The sequence below is a fragment of the Ammospiza caudacuta genome, chromosome 8 (assembly GCF_027887145.1).
Source record: "Ammospiza caudacuta isolate bAmmCau1 chromosome 8, bAmmCau1.pri, whole genome shotgun sequence".
Classification (NCBI taxonomy): Eukaryota; Metazoa; Chordata; class Aves; order Passeriformes; family Passerellidae; genus Ammospiza; species Ammospiza caudacuta.
In genome coordinates this window covers 37,630,923-37,645,378 of record NC_080600.1, presented here as the reverse complement: position 1 = coordinate 37,645,378, position 14,456 = coordinate 37,630,923, and the positions used below count along the sequence as shown (strand labels likewise).

The following is a 14,456-nucleotide window of genomic DNA, read 5'->3' as shown; positions in this document are numbered from 1 at the left end:
ATGAACATTGTCAGGGATTATCTGGCCTTCAGCATGAGACATCAAGAGTGCTGGCTTCTTCGCTACCTCCATAGCTAATTTCACTGTCTTTGATTTGTATTCTTGCCACTTGAAAAACTGAAGTTCACTATGTTTTTCAGGAAGACTCCCAAATCCATCAAAACTATTAACGGGGATTAATTTTCTTTTAAGGATTAGCCTTCTAGAATTTCAAAACTCCAGATCTTTTTACTTAACCCTTTCATGTTTCTTCTTTACCAGTCTGCACTTTGGGTTTGTTCTGTGTTGTTTAGGCCACTGTCATCTTATGGTGTTGTTAGAGTTGAATTTAATCTTGGAAAAGAGGGTTGGTGTTTTTAGAATTCTGAAGCACCAAGAGCAGTGGTGACTGTGTCAGGGTCAGTGTTACCCACAACAGCTGTGCTGACCAGGAGGGTGACAGCCAGTTCCTTTCCCAAGCTATTGCTGATTAGTCATAGGAAAAGAACATTACAATCTTCTAATTAAGGGTAAAGCCTTTTCAAGTCAACTTCAACATAGCATATGTTGTGGGTTTACCTCTAAAAACTTTCTGAGCTCTTTGGTTCTGTGCATTCACTGCTAAATTACAGTGCTTTGATTCATTTCAAGTACTTTTAAATACTTTTGTCTTACTTTTGTCTCAAATAATGAAATATAACGTAGCACTTTGTATATATGAATTGTAAATCATTTAACAATTTTCTTTTCAGGTTTCTGGGCATTAATACATTTAAGGAGAGTATGTCTGACAACAAACAAAATAAGAGGAGAAGCAAAAAAGGTAGTCTAACCCAAAGCTTATGTGTTGAAAGTGTAAAATGTAGATCTGAAGCTGGAAAAGTACAGTAACAATTTGCAATTTGGCTATTTGTCAAAACTTAGCAACCATAAAAAATACAAAATCAAAGTCAGAGTACGTTTCTACCTTTGTAAAGGCCTAAGATTTGGTTTGTTTTTCACATTTTGAAGTGCTCTACTTCTATAAAATTTCTGTCAATATTTGTCTTCTATTTCTATTCTCCTGAGATAGGAGCTGTAACTGGCTTTTTAAAGATGTCCTTTGCTTTTGTAGCCCATTGAATTAATAAACTTACCAAAGAAATAAAAATAATTCAGAATTATACATTAACATATCAATAAATTACAAAAATTAGTGAAATGTAACTTGCTCTTGTTTCTTTTCCTGACACTTCTTTATAATAACACTTTAATGCCCCAAAGTAACTGCATTTGCCATGTGTCACTGGAATTTATCTGCTTTTATGCAAATATTGATGTATTACTGCAGGTTGTGGGAGTGTTGTTGCTTTTCAGAATGCAGACAATATAATGGAAGAAATGCATCAGTCAGACAAAGCTCTAGGAAAAAGCAGGTAAGAAGCATCAGTATTTAATTGCACCTGGGTGTGCACAAATGGGAACAAACAGGGTTCGTGGCCTGAAAAAGAAAACTATTTCCTGGACATTATTTACAGCTCTATATGTTGTGTAGTGTTTGTCTCTTCCCAATATCAATTATTGGCCACTGGAGGCAGGATATTGCATTAGGTGAACAAATTATTTGGTGCAATAAAGAAATATGGTATGGGGTTATTTCACTTATTAAATCCAGACAATAATCTTGTACACAGCTTTAAGAACAACTCAGACTGCACTTTTATACCTCTTTTCAGTCACAGTATTTATCTTTTTCCACATTCTTCATTCTTCAGAAAACAGATGGCACAAAACTGAGGCTTGTCTGCACAGCCTCTGTTTTTTCAGGCAGGCCATAGCACATTTTGTTATTAACAAAGGCACATCTGGTCTTCAGAATTCTCTGACACACTCTCCTGATGATTCATAAAAACTCCACACTGGAAGCAATCAATTCTTGTCTAGAAGGGGAAGGTGAACTGAATGTTTTTAGGTTTCTCTTGTTGCTTGGTTGACATTGTTTGTCATTCAATCTCTCTTGTAGTCAACCTCTGCATTGCAGTCTGCTATTTCCAGGGAGAGGCACAACCTCACAGATAAATAAAGAAAAGACACTTTGGCGTTCTGGGATCTTACAAACCTCTTGGTCACATTATTCACCAGCCATATGATTGTTTGAACTGGCTCCTTCCATTAATTTTGCTCTGTATTTTGGTTATTTTTGTTTTGCCTTTTAGCCAAACTGCACCAACTTCCAGAGCACGGCCAGACCAACAAGTGGAATGTTTTCCAAGTAAAAATCAGACAGCATTACCCAGGAGACAACACACTTCTTTATCTTTCTCCTCAAAGAAAGAGGACAGGGGATGTGGCTTTGACTTCAGCTTTCTGCTACAGACCTCATGCCCAGAATCTAACACTTCAACAGCATTTATGGATTTAGATACTTTCCAGATAATAAAAGCACAAATGCAACAAAGTAAGTTCAATTTTACAAGTCACAAATTTTATATATAGTTATATATTGGTTATCATCTTGCCTTTATGTCTTTTGCTGTCTTCAGGGAGACTTCAGCCATGTTAACCCTCTTCTTTAATTATAAGTTTGTGTGTGTTTGCAGAATGAAGGAGGTAAAGAGAAGCAGTGACAAACTTCACCATTCCTGCTACTCTGTTGTGAAACTGTGCCACAAATGTGGAGTGTAATTCTCTGTGTCTGGAGTGATGACATCTTTCTCCCTCATATTGGCAATATTAATTAGCTACATATTGTGGTTAACGAACATCTACAATTGAGAAGCATTTCTTCTAAATAAAAATTTATTAGTGTCAAAATATTTTAACATTATAGTATTTTATTGTTTTCTATGGCAAATGGAAGTGTGAAGTTCAGTATAATAATTAAATTTCAACCTACAACTTTTTTTCTGCACTGCAGATTTATAGCACAGTCCTGCAACCACAGACAGATCCTTGATCCCCTGAACACTACAATTTGAAATTAATTTATAAATGTGAATTGTAGTCTGTTTAAGAACATCAAATTAATATTTCATTTGTTTTTATTTTTAAGGGTTAACTGTTACAATGCTAAAAACCAGGAACAAGAAATCTGAGGTAAGAGAATGTTATGTATAAAATGATCACTGGCAAAAATATTATATCCTTTCAAAATCTTAAAAATACAAATACTGAAGTAGTGTAGGTAGTTTGCTTCGTCTCAGGTGTTGTAGTTTTTTTAAGAATGCAAAATATTTTAAAATTTATTTTATACATGTGTGTCAGCAAATCTTGAGGTGTATATCAACAAAATAGCAGTAAGATGTTACATCAGGGACTTCTGGAGATAAAAGGTTGAAAGTTCAAAAAGATACAAAACCTTTAGAAATATGTAAATTAATTAAAATGTGCATCTTAATTGTTAAATTAGTTGTCTAGTTTTGCCAAAACCCCCAACACTTCTTTGAAATGGTAATTTAAAATTGAAGTTGAATTCTAAAATAATCTTGATATTAGATGATTGATGAAATTTACTGTGTTAGCAAATAAAAAATAGTCTTTTAGAATTAAACATACTTTACATGAGATTTTGTGAAAAATGTAAACAGGATTACACAAATTTTTTTACCTAGAAACAGGCTCATAATTTTACATATCAATACTCCACACCATTTTAAATATACTGTATTTAGAAAAAAAAAAAAAGAATTTGACCTTCATGTATATTAATTAATAGCCTTTTGTAGAAAAGACTCAACTCATTGAATCAGATGTAAACTTCAGTGAAACCATCACAGAATACAACTGATCACAGGAAAAAAGTGAAGAGAATATAGAAGTTGGACCAAGAGTTCTGACACAGGATTATAAAAATGGTTATGGAGGAAAAAAAAAGAAAACATTTCAAGTGGAGAGAAATATTTAAGAAAAATAGTTTAGCTGTCCTTGGTGTGATTTAATGCAGCTTTATTTCATGTATTGGGCTTTCTAGAGGTGTATCCTTTGGGATAAACTGAGCATTCATATTAATGCCATGCAGGCTGGACAAAGCCTTCAGGACTGTCAATTTCAAACCAACACATTGCTTTTCCTGGCATGTTCAAACCTCAGTTTGCCCTTGGAATGCAAACAAAAATTTCCTGCAGATTGCAAACTGGTGTTGAATATAGACATGCAAATGAGCACTCAGAGCAGATGACTGGGTGATTATTTCTATTGTATTCATTTGCATAAAAATATTCATTTCCTATAAAGTAAAGAACAGAAATGCTATTTTCAGAAAATCATTCTCACTGTTCATCTGAATAGTCCAAACAAAATACTGAGTTCCTCTGATCTGTACTCCTTCAAATGTATGTGGTACCTTTCAACAAATGTGATGGGGAGCAGGGAGGAGTAGTAAAACACATCCCTGACCCAACAGACTTCTGTGTCAGCTGCCCTTGGTTTTATCCATTTCACTTCACTGCAAACTGGCTGCAGACTGTGCTGTCTTCCAGTGTACCTAAAACTGTGAGCTGAATCTGTGGCCATTTAACATGGATCTATGTGTTTAGATTTAATATAATGTACCTTAAAATCTATAAATAATTTGCTAGAATTGTTTTCTCCAGGGAAGCAATAGCATTCTGTTATAATGGGCTAGTTTTCCTTTTAAAAAATTGCTTACATGAGCTCTGGTTCCATTGAGAATATAATTAATGGTGTCAGCACATGTTGGAGGGTTACATAAAAAGATTTTAAATCTCAGCATTAGAGCAGTGCTCTCATTCAGGGGGAGTGCTCAGTGAGAGAGGAGCTCTGGCACATGAAGCCACTGCCCAGCCCTTGAATTCCTGTAGCAAACATGAAGTGCCACAAGACAGAGTTAATGACTGACAAGAAGATTTGTAAATGTGGACAAAACACTGGTTCTAAATCATGCAGAATGACTTGTGCCTTAAAGCAAAAGATCCCACTTTCTGAACTAAGAAATACTTAGAAATAGTTCTGGATCTGAGAAAATTAATGCAAGTAATACGCAAAAAATCATGTATTTTCTCAGGAGTCTGATATTCTACTTCATAATAGCTTTAATATAGGAATATATAAAAGAATAATAATTTTCTAATTTTTTTCCTAAGTCTACTTGTCTCTTAGAGATTAGTTTTTACCTGTATCTGTGGTGTAGCACACTATTAATGTTTTTTTATGGAAATTACAGTTTCATTTGCCACCAGTGACATGTCAGTCTGTAAGAACAATTTGTCTTGCTCCTCTAAAGGATGATATTGTCAATGAAAGCAGAAACATCAAAAATATTTTAAATATTATGAACTCTATTCCTCAGCCTATAAAACCAGTTACTAAATTTTATCAGTATCAGTTAGACAACTTATTAAACAGGCACAGTGAAAAGTCACCAGAATTGATCTTGGCCACAATTTCTGATCAGTTCACTCCAGTGAAGGACCTGTACTACTTCAGCATTAATAACTGTGACAAGTACCTCAACAACAAGAAGGAAGAAATCCAAAGCCATTTCAAGTGGAGGGAAGCTGATGTAGGAATCCACACTGGGAAGAAGAACCAGGTGAGATTCCCGTGCTCAGTGGTTTGTGAGAACATCAATCTTGTGAGCCAAGCCAGGTTCTGGGGTCAGAGTCATCCCCACTTGAGCTCAGGCAGTGCTCTGGTGAGCTGTGGCATGTTTACAGCCCAGGCAGCATTTACAGTGTCCAGCAACAGCAATGCCTCCAGAGCTGGCAAGAAGCAGAACAGAGCAGAGAATTGCTGTAGAACTGGTCTGGAAGAAGAAAATGCTACAGAGATGATGCTGGATTATAAACCACAGGAAGATGCTGAGAGTGCCAACCTTGTGCTTTTCAATCAGGATTTAGATTCTTCCTGTAAAAATGAAGTGATAGAGGCCTACCAAGCCTTGGAAGATAATTCTGTAGTTGCACTAATTCCCTTGAGAGTAGAAGCTCAAGATCCCTCTGGAAAACAGTCAGAAAATCAAGTCTGTCTCTCTGAATCTGAAATAGAAAATCAAGCCATGTCAGCAGCAACTTCAGAGGACCAGAGTGAGCTTGTAGCTGTTGCTCATGTTATGCTCTCTGAACAAGAGCCAGCCAGGGAGCCACACATTGCTGAAACACCTGCCACAAAAAAGGCTGGTGTCTGTACCCTGCCTCCTCATGTTCCTCAGAGCCTCAATGTTCTTGCTCACAAAGAAAATGACAAAAATAAACTAAAGATGAATAGAAATAAATATTCATCAAAATCTAAAATTAATAATAAGATAAAAGATAAAAGATCTGAAGACTTAATTGCTTCTGAAGAGGTTACCACAAAATCAAATGCTAAGAGTCAGATTTCCCCATGTCTGGAACTGACAAAAGTGAAATCTGAGGCTTCCATGAAGTATCAGAAAAAAACCACTCAAGGACACAAAGGCCATGTTTGTCAGAGTGCTCAGAAAATGAAAAAGCAAAGTTGCTCCTGCAGTTGCAAAAATTCAGCTGTCTGTAAGAAACATGTTACTCCACTTTGTCTGCCACGTGCACCCTCCGCTTCAGATTTTGTAGATCTGAAATACACTGACATGTTCAAGATAATAAATTCAGAGGACCAAGGCCCAGGTATTTATGAAATGTTTGGAACTCCTGTGTATTCCCGCGTGAGAGACCTTGACCAGCACGAGGGCAGGTGTTACAGAGGTGGTTTTTCTGTTCCACCAGCAAGATGCACCTGCAGATCTACCTGCAGTAAAGGGGGAGAAAGCAGTAGAGTCAGAAACACTCAAAAGAAAACACATTCCAAGCCAAAGAAGATCACACCTGGTGCTAAACAAAAGCAGAAAGGTTTGGTCACAAAGGACAGAAGGACCAAGCTGAGTGACAGCAACACAGAGCAAGATAATGCAACAGCACCTGACTTGGGTTTTCTAGCACACACCTTGAGTAGCACAACATTGTTCCATGGAGACATGGATAATCAGCTCACATTTTTAGAAGAGCTTTCACAGTCAAGTAAGAAAAATGAAATGTTTACAAATTCAAACCTCTCAACTATTAAAGAAGTTTCTTTGGAGCAGCTGTTAGACAGCCAGGATGAATCCAGCCATGAGAGAGCTGCTGCCTGCAGCCAGGATCTCCTTCAGCTCAGTGATCAAGGCTGCAGAGAATGTGTTGTTCCAAGTGACAGTCTGGTGACAGCAGAGCAGGACATCTGTGTGCCCCAGTGCAGGGGGGACAGGGATGGTGGCAAAGGCTGGGAATCACACCAGTCTGTCAATAAAAGTGAGTTGTCCTTTTCAGATAGAGTGGAATATCAGTCCCCTACAAAAAAATTAGATCACAGTTGTGCAAACAGACCTCAAAACAGTGGTTTGGCAAATGAATTGACTCAGGCTTCAGTGATTTGGACAGAAAATGCCAAAAGCCCCAGTCCCCAGACAAGTCAAAACATTTCTTCCTGGTCAGATGCTGAGGATGTGACTGATGAGTTGCTTTGTTGTCTGGCCAAAGAGTTGCTAATGCTTGAAGAAAAAGACACCAACTCTTCAAGAACAAAAAATACATGTTCTAAAGTACAAACCACACCGAGAGAAGAAGAGGAGAATATGATGAATGGAGCTGGAGCAATAATAAATAGTGCCCTAGAGAAGGTAAAAGTAATTTCTTCTTGTAACTTGCTAAATAATTTGAGTGATGCTTCACACAAGTTTGGATGGAAAATGGGAAATGTGTGCTTATTAAAGAGATTTATCAAGTCTTTTTTCCTTGGGCCAGCTGCCCACTGATTGTTCCAGTGCTCTGTTGAATATATCTGTGTTAGAGGCTGCATGTCAGGACACAAGCCAGAAGGTAGTAGGGCATGACAGGAATAGCTGCCAAAGCTTATATAAATTGACAAATTGCAGTGAATAAAGAGAATAGGCTGTTTGAAGAGCTTGTATAAAAAGGTTTTGGGCAAGGCAAGAGCTGCAGATCTGGACAGGAACATGAAAAGACTCTACAAATAGTCTTGCATATCCAGAAGGGCATTTACCTTGGGTCTCTGAGTGCAACCAGATACTTTTGTAGATATGAGCCATAAGTATTGGTTTATCAGACAGGCTTATCGAGTTTAATTAATGCTTAATCAAAACTTCAAGCTCAGAAGGCTCAGATTTTGGCCCCCAAGTCAGCTGCATGCCTTCACCTACTAAGGTGTTTCTCTACCAGTACTGCTTCTCCTTAGTCCTGTTAGCTCTTTGTCCATATAAATTACAAATTTATAAGGAAATGTCTTTCACTACATATTGATACACTCCCCTGTGCTTCTGCAGCCACAGGTGCCAATTATAGCTCTGTTCTCACTTCCCCCAGGGAGAACCATGGCTAGATGGGATAATTATTGCCATCTTTCTGAAGCAGTCTCTTCTTCCTGGGAAGTCATGGCCTGTTATTTTCACCAGATTTGTGTTGCATGTGTTACTTAGAGCATGATGATAGCCATATTCAGCTTAGCAATCTGTGAAACCGAGTGTATCCTGCTCTTTTAAGTGCTCTTCTGTCTTGGTGGCAATGGAAGATGTAATGCTGTAACCTTCTGGTTATACACTGTTGTGATTTATACTTGAAAATATTTATAAAGTTTTACCTATATAGCAATTCTATCAATGAGTTGAGCAATTTATATGCATAAAAATCTATAAATAAAGTCATGCCAGGAAAAAGTATTCCTTATGAAAAAGGGGGGCCCAAATGAAGCCTGTCTTTTCCTCTCTGCTTTCTCCCCACACTGACCATCATCTTTCAAGCAGAGTTACAGTAAAGCCTTTTTGGCTTCAAATGAAGAAAAGGGCCTTCTAAACTTTGATGAATCTACTAAATTACCAAGAAGCAGTTTAGCTGCCAAAGATCCTATCATGTGGACAAGAGGAGAAGTCCTTGGAAGGGGAGCCTATGGCACGGTAAGTTAATATCTGAATATGCTGAGATGTGTTGGTCATCGTTGAGCTACACCTTGTCTTAAAAATAGCTGTTGTCTTAGTCAAGAAATGGGTTAAATATTTTGGGTTACACAGTGAGATATGAAACATGAAAAGCACAAAGCTTTTATGTAAAATAAGTAAATACACAATTTTTGTCTTGAGTCCTGTTTTGATAAGTGCTTGGTTTCACTGCAGGTGTACTGTGGTCTGACAAGCCAGGGACAGTTAATAGCTGTAAAACAGGTGGTTTTGGACACATCAGATCAACTCAGTACAGAAAAGGAGTATCAGAAGTTCCATGAGGAAGTTGATCTTTTGAAGACATTGAAGCACGTAAATATTGTAACTTATTTAGGAACTTGCCTGGAAGACAACATTTTAAGCATATTCATGGAGTTTGTTCCCGGCGGCTCCATCTCCAGTATTCTGAATCGCTTCGGGCCCTTGCCAGAAGTTGTCCTGTGTAAATACACCAAGCAAATTCTACAAGGGGTTGCATATTTACACGACAACTGCGTGGTGCACAGAGACATCAAAGGCAACAACGTGATGCTCATGCCCACGGGGGTGATCAAGCTGATTGACTTTGGCTGCGCCAGGCGCCTGGCCTGGGCCAGCCTGGGCGGCACGCGCGGCGAGCTGCTGCGCTCCGTGCACGGCACTCCCTACTGGATGGCTCCAGAGGTCATCAGTGACTCTGGCTACGGCAGGAAATCTGACATCTGGAGCGTGGGCTGCACCGTGTTCGAGATGGCGACAGGCAAACCCCCTCTGGCTTCCATGGACAGGGTGGCGGCCATGTTCTACATCGGGGCCCACCGCGGGCTGATGCCGGCCCTGCCCGATCGCTTCTCCAGCGCGGCCGCGGAGTTTGTGCACGCCTGCCTAACCAGGTAGGGAGAACTGGAGAATGGAAGGGAGGATGCAGGGGGTTTGTGTTCTGGAGACGGCTCATGGGAGCTTAGGCTGTGGTACATAAGACTTTATTGTAAATGCATAGGCTATTCAGCTTTTCCAGAAAGCCTTTTATCTATATCTATATCTATATCTATATCTATATCTATATCTATATCTATATCTATATCTATATCTATATCTATATCATATATAAAAGTGCTTTACTCTTTACAATGGTATAAAAAAGCCCTCACAGATTCTCTTTTTGCAGGCCTTATACTCATCATTTACTTTCCCCGTAATTTTCATGCATAAACATGGCACCGTTAAATTTTGGACAGAACCTTTGATAAATTTCTTTGCTGTGTTTTGCTGTTCCAGTATTGCTTGAGTGTGGTCTATGTCAGACAAGTTGTTTTAAGGACAGCATTCTAAATGGAAGTGGAATGGAATTAAGAGAGAATTCATTTAAGAGTCTTGTTTTAAAATGTGTTAAATGATACCCACCAATTAGAGTTCAGGTTCTGGCCAAGCTCTAGCTCTACTTGGATGGAATCATTGACAATCAACCCAGATGTTTTCTGCATCACAAAGTATTCAAGCCCTTTTGGCTTGAAGTCTAAGTCTAAATTAAGTCTAAATGGACTTAATTCTTGTCTTCTGCAGTGGAAAAATCTATTGTCACTGCCAGTCCAGGAAACACATACTTATTTGAAACATAATACTTATTAAAACACAAAGTTCTCTCTGTAAAACCCCAAACCACTAGCATTCACACATTATAAGAATTATTTTTGTGGTGTTTGTTTTGTTTTTAACAAAGCCATGGGCTTCTTAAAATGCATAACATTGATTGGAGATGACAGAAGAACCTGATTGACAGAGGCTCAAACAGATAATTATCACCTTTCTTAGATACATTGTTCATGCACCTGAAATAGCCAAATCAGAATTATTCAGAGATTTGAAAGGAATTCAGGGGAATAAGTAATGATTTCTTTAACAATAAAATATTTCCATTTTATAATTAATAAATTCCAACAGTCTTTTCCCTTCAAGCCTCCCTTCCTTTCTATCAACTTTACAAAAAAAAAAACCAACCTAAAAACGAGTAGTGAATGGAGTAATAATAATAATAATAAAGGCTAATTTTACAATTAGGTTTTTACAGGTTTTTGAATTAGGTTTTACATCACAGGCATAGATATTAATTTTATATACTGATTTGTGGAACCTTCAATGCAGAGATCAACACGAACGGCCTTCTGCTCTGCAGTTGCTGGACCATCCCTTTGTGAAAGGAGGACAGTGAATTTTTCCAAACTCTTGCCAAATGAGCATGTATTTTCCATGGAAAAGATTTTCACTTGTGGAAAAAAGACCAGAAGGAACTGGATTTTAACATGACAGCAGAAATACTGGAGAGCAGTCGTGTCCAAGGAGTCTGTTATTAGGCAGCAGTGATTAAAGAGTACCTGTTCTGCAGTGCCTTCCTTCACTGTGAACACAAGGCCATGTTGTGTTGTATTTGGAGAGACTTAAAAGGAAAATAAAGTCACCATCACTGGCATGCAACAGGCCAGGTAAGCTGGAATGTCTGCAGAATCCTATGGAACAAGCTATGGGCAGAGAGCTCTGCAACTTGGAGATGAGTAATGAGTGTGAGGATCCCACAGGAACCTCAGGTCATCTACTGGCATAAGATGTACTGAGGCTTTTATTCAGTCAGGTCACCCTTTTGTTTTACTGGATGGGCACTTCAATTTTTAGCTGGAGAATGAGTTTTTTAGGTACATAGATCAGCCCTGTGTTCCTGAGGCCCTGTATCTCCACAGGATACTGTGGTGCTAATTGCAAGAGATAATGATCTAAGCCATGGGACTGCCTGTTTTAAATAAATAGTGCATTTTCTGGCACTTTCAGGTCCCAGAAGGCTGAGGTTGGAAGGGGCTCTGGAGATGTTCTGGTCCAGCCCCTGTGCTCAGAGCAGGGCTGGCTGCACCAGGTTGCTCAGCCCTTGTCCCATTGACTTTGGGTCTGACTGTGGATGGAGACTCCACAGCCACCCCAGGCAACATGCCCCAGTTTTTAACCTCCTCATGGTAAAAGTGATTCTATGTTTGAAGACTGTCTTATAGGTCAAGTTGTCCTGTTGTCCCTTGTTCTGTCACTGCTAGAGTCTGGCTGTGTCTTCCTTTACTCTCTGAAAACCTGAAGTGTTTCTCTGCCCACTGCAGTGGGCACTGTCTGTGACTGGGTGACAGAACAGAGCCCCTCTGCACTCCAGTGGTCTTTACACTTAGTAGAACTAGCTACTACTAACTGCACAGAATTAAATAAAACCTAAAAAGGATTGTTAATTATTAATAAAGCAAAAAAAGCAGGTGTTAGTATTTAGAATGTCCTTTTGTTGATAAGGCTTCTTCCTACCAAAATGGAGTAAATCTTTAGCCTTTGTGAGCAGCCATGCTCCAGGAAGAGAGGCAGTAAAACTCAGCCCTACAACTGTTCAGAGCTGAGCTCTCAAGAATCCAGGACACTGACCTCAGTGTCAGCTCTGATGTAATGTGAACATTATAAAAGCAACTTTCCTCAGACTGCTAAACGCATCTTAGTTACTTAAATAGCTTTCAAACTTTGTTTTATCCCAGTGGTCAGTCTCCTGACTTCAGAGAGTTGTCTAAACTTCATAAAAGCAAAGAGAAATCAGTACTTCTAGCAAAATTCTTTATTAATAGTTCTGTAGGTATAATGTCACATAACAATGACAGAACATTATGCCAGTATAAGAGAAATCCTAACATCACAGTAATCTTCAAAGTTCAAGCAGTTAACAGTCCATTTTTGAGGAATATTGATCGGTGCTCATGCCAGACATCCATGGCAACATCATGTTAAAGTATCTTCAGTTAAAGTACCTTGCAGAATAAAGGCAGGAGCCTGGGCATGTGAGCTCCAGTGGGATGTACATAATTCCATCATGTGTACTAATTCTTCTCAGATTAAGGTAGAGTCTTCAACAAAGCTGCAAAGTAAATATGAGGGTTTATTTAGCATGAAATGAAACTGAGATGAGAGTCATAAGCAAGGAAAGAATGGGAATGCTCTAGAATATATAACTAATCAAAAAAAGGTCAGCATTACAAACCCCCCTTCTTATGCACAGCTTACAAGCAAAACTAACGTCTCTCGTTAGAGTTCTCCAATATTAAGGTTACCAGTTATTTGCAATTTATCATGTTTAATCCAGTTAATTACACTGAAAATAATCATTAGAGGTTTGTAAAACTTGAACCTGAGGTTTTAATCAAAATGTGAAAGCACATTTTTGCTTTTGCTTAACCAGACTTCAAGAATGAGGTGTCAGTTTAAGGCCAGCACTTGCAACAAAGGTATTTCAGTTTAATCAGAGCTGTGCTTGCAGCAGAGCTCAGGGCCCAGCACAGCCAAACCAAGCCCTGTGTTAATCTGGGGAGCCTTGGGTCGCTTGGCTGAGCTGGTCTGGTGGAGCAGCCTGGAAACAAGTCTAATTTTGCATATTTCTTACTTGAGGAGATCAGAGATTTCCACACCAAAATCCAGGTGCCTAATTCCAGGTATCCAATGTAACAAGGGGAAAGGGTGTGAAATCCTGAAAACTGGTTGTTTTATATAAGACTGAGCTACTCAGTGAGCAGGGTCACACTTTGCTTCATTATTTATAGTAGAGCAGGGCAAGCGTTGCTGGTCTAAAGGCTACACCTTCCTTTCTGAAACCAGTAGGGAGCCATTGCAGTGCCTGCAGCCTGCCAGGCTGTGACTGCGGCTTTCCCCAGGATTTGGAGCCTAACTCCCAGCAGCTGAAGGCACGGCCCTGTCCCGTGTGAGTGCAGGGGCAGCCGGGGTTTCTCTCCCCGGAACGGAGCCGGGGCTCTCGCCTCAGAAGGGCGGGGCCACGGGCAGGCCGGCCCAGCTGTTACACTGCTCTGGAGCTACCACCAGCAGTGGGATGGAAAGATTTGCATCTAAAAATGCACACATGTGCCTCTCCTTACAAGGAAGCAGAGCCTGGTCCCCAAAACCACAAGAGTCTCTTGAGATTATCTGGGTTCAAATTTAGTGCTGTTCCACAAAGCTCTGCAGGAACCCATGCAATTTCTACAGCACTGCTATCAAAGCTCTGGCTCTTGCACACAGCAAAGAACCAGAGTTCTCCCAAGGCAGGGCCCCAGGACACACTCCAGTGCCTTCCCCCTCCTATAGCTCCCTTCCCACAGGGACCTGCACCACGGGACAGCTAAGGAAATTTAGAGGTTTCTCAAAAAACACAATGCCTGAACTATGGCAACACCAATGTTGCTGTCACAAGTGCAAGAGTACAGGAGAGTCAAACCCATGCACTGAGTTTCAAGGTTATCGATTTAGTTTGGATTTGTCAGATCCACTTCAGAAGCCAGAGAAAGTCACTCCCAGTAGCAATGGGAGAGAAGACTCCTGGCACAATTATCTCTTTAAGGTGTAAGGAGTTAAGCCTTTCAGAGAAAGGAGGAATTAACTAGCTAGTTCAGTCTGACATGACTTCCAAGGCTCAAGACAAATTTTTAGAACTGATTATGTGAATTTACATCAAATTAAAGAAAGCAAACAAAGTCCACTTTCCCTGCAAAACCAGGATTGGGAA

General features: G+C 39.5%; 1 protein-coding gene across 1 annotated transcript; it reads left to right on the top strand.

Annotated features, from left to right (window-relative positions):
- On the top strand, window positions 1-11,239 carry MAP3K19 (mitogen-activated protein kinase kinase kinase 19). Its single transcript, XM_058809738.1, has 9 exons — window positions 1-47; window positions 732-802; window positions 1,310-1,394; window positions 2,175-2,416; window positions 3,011-3,054; window positions 5,141-7,588; window positions 8,729-8,878; window positions 9,095-9,792; window positions 11,042-11,239. Exons 1-9 carry the CDS (start codon window positions 1-3, stop codon window positions 11,106-11,108), a joined length of 3,852 nt encoding a protein of 1,283 aa, XP_058665721.1. The 3' UTR covers window positions 11,109-11,239.
- Window positions 11,240-14,456: the final 3,217 nt, after the last annotated feature.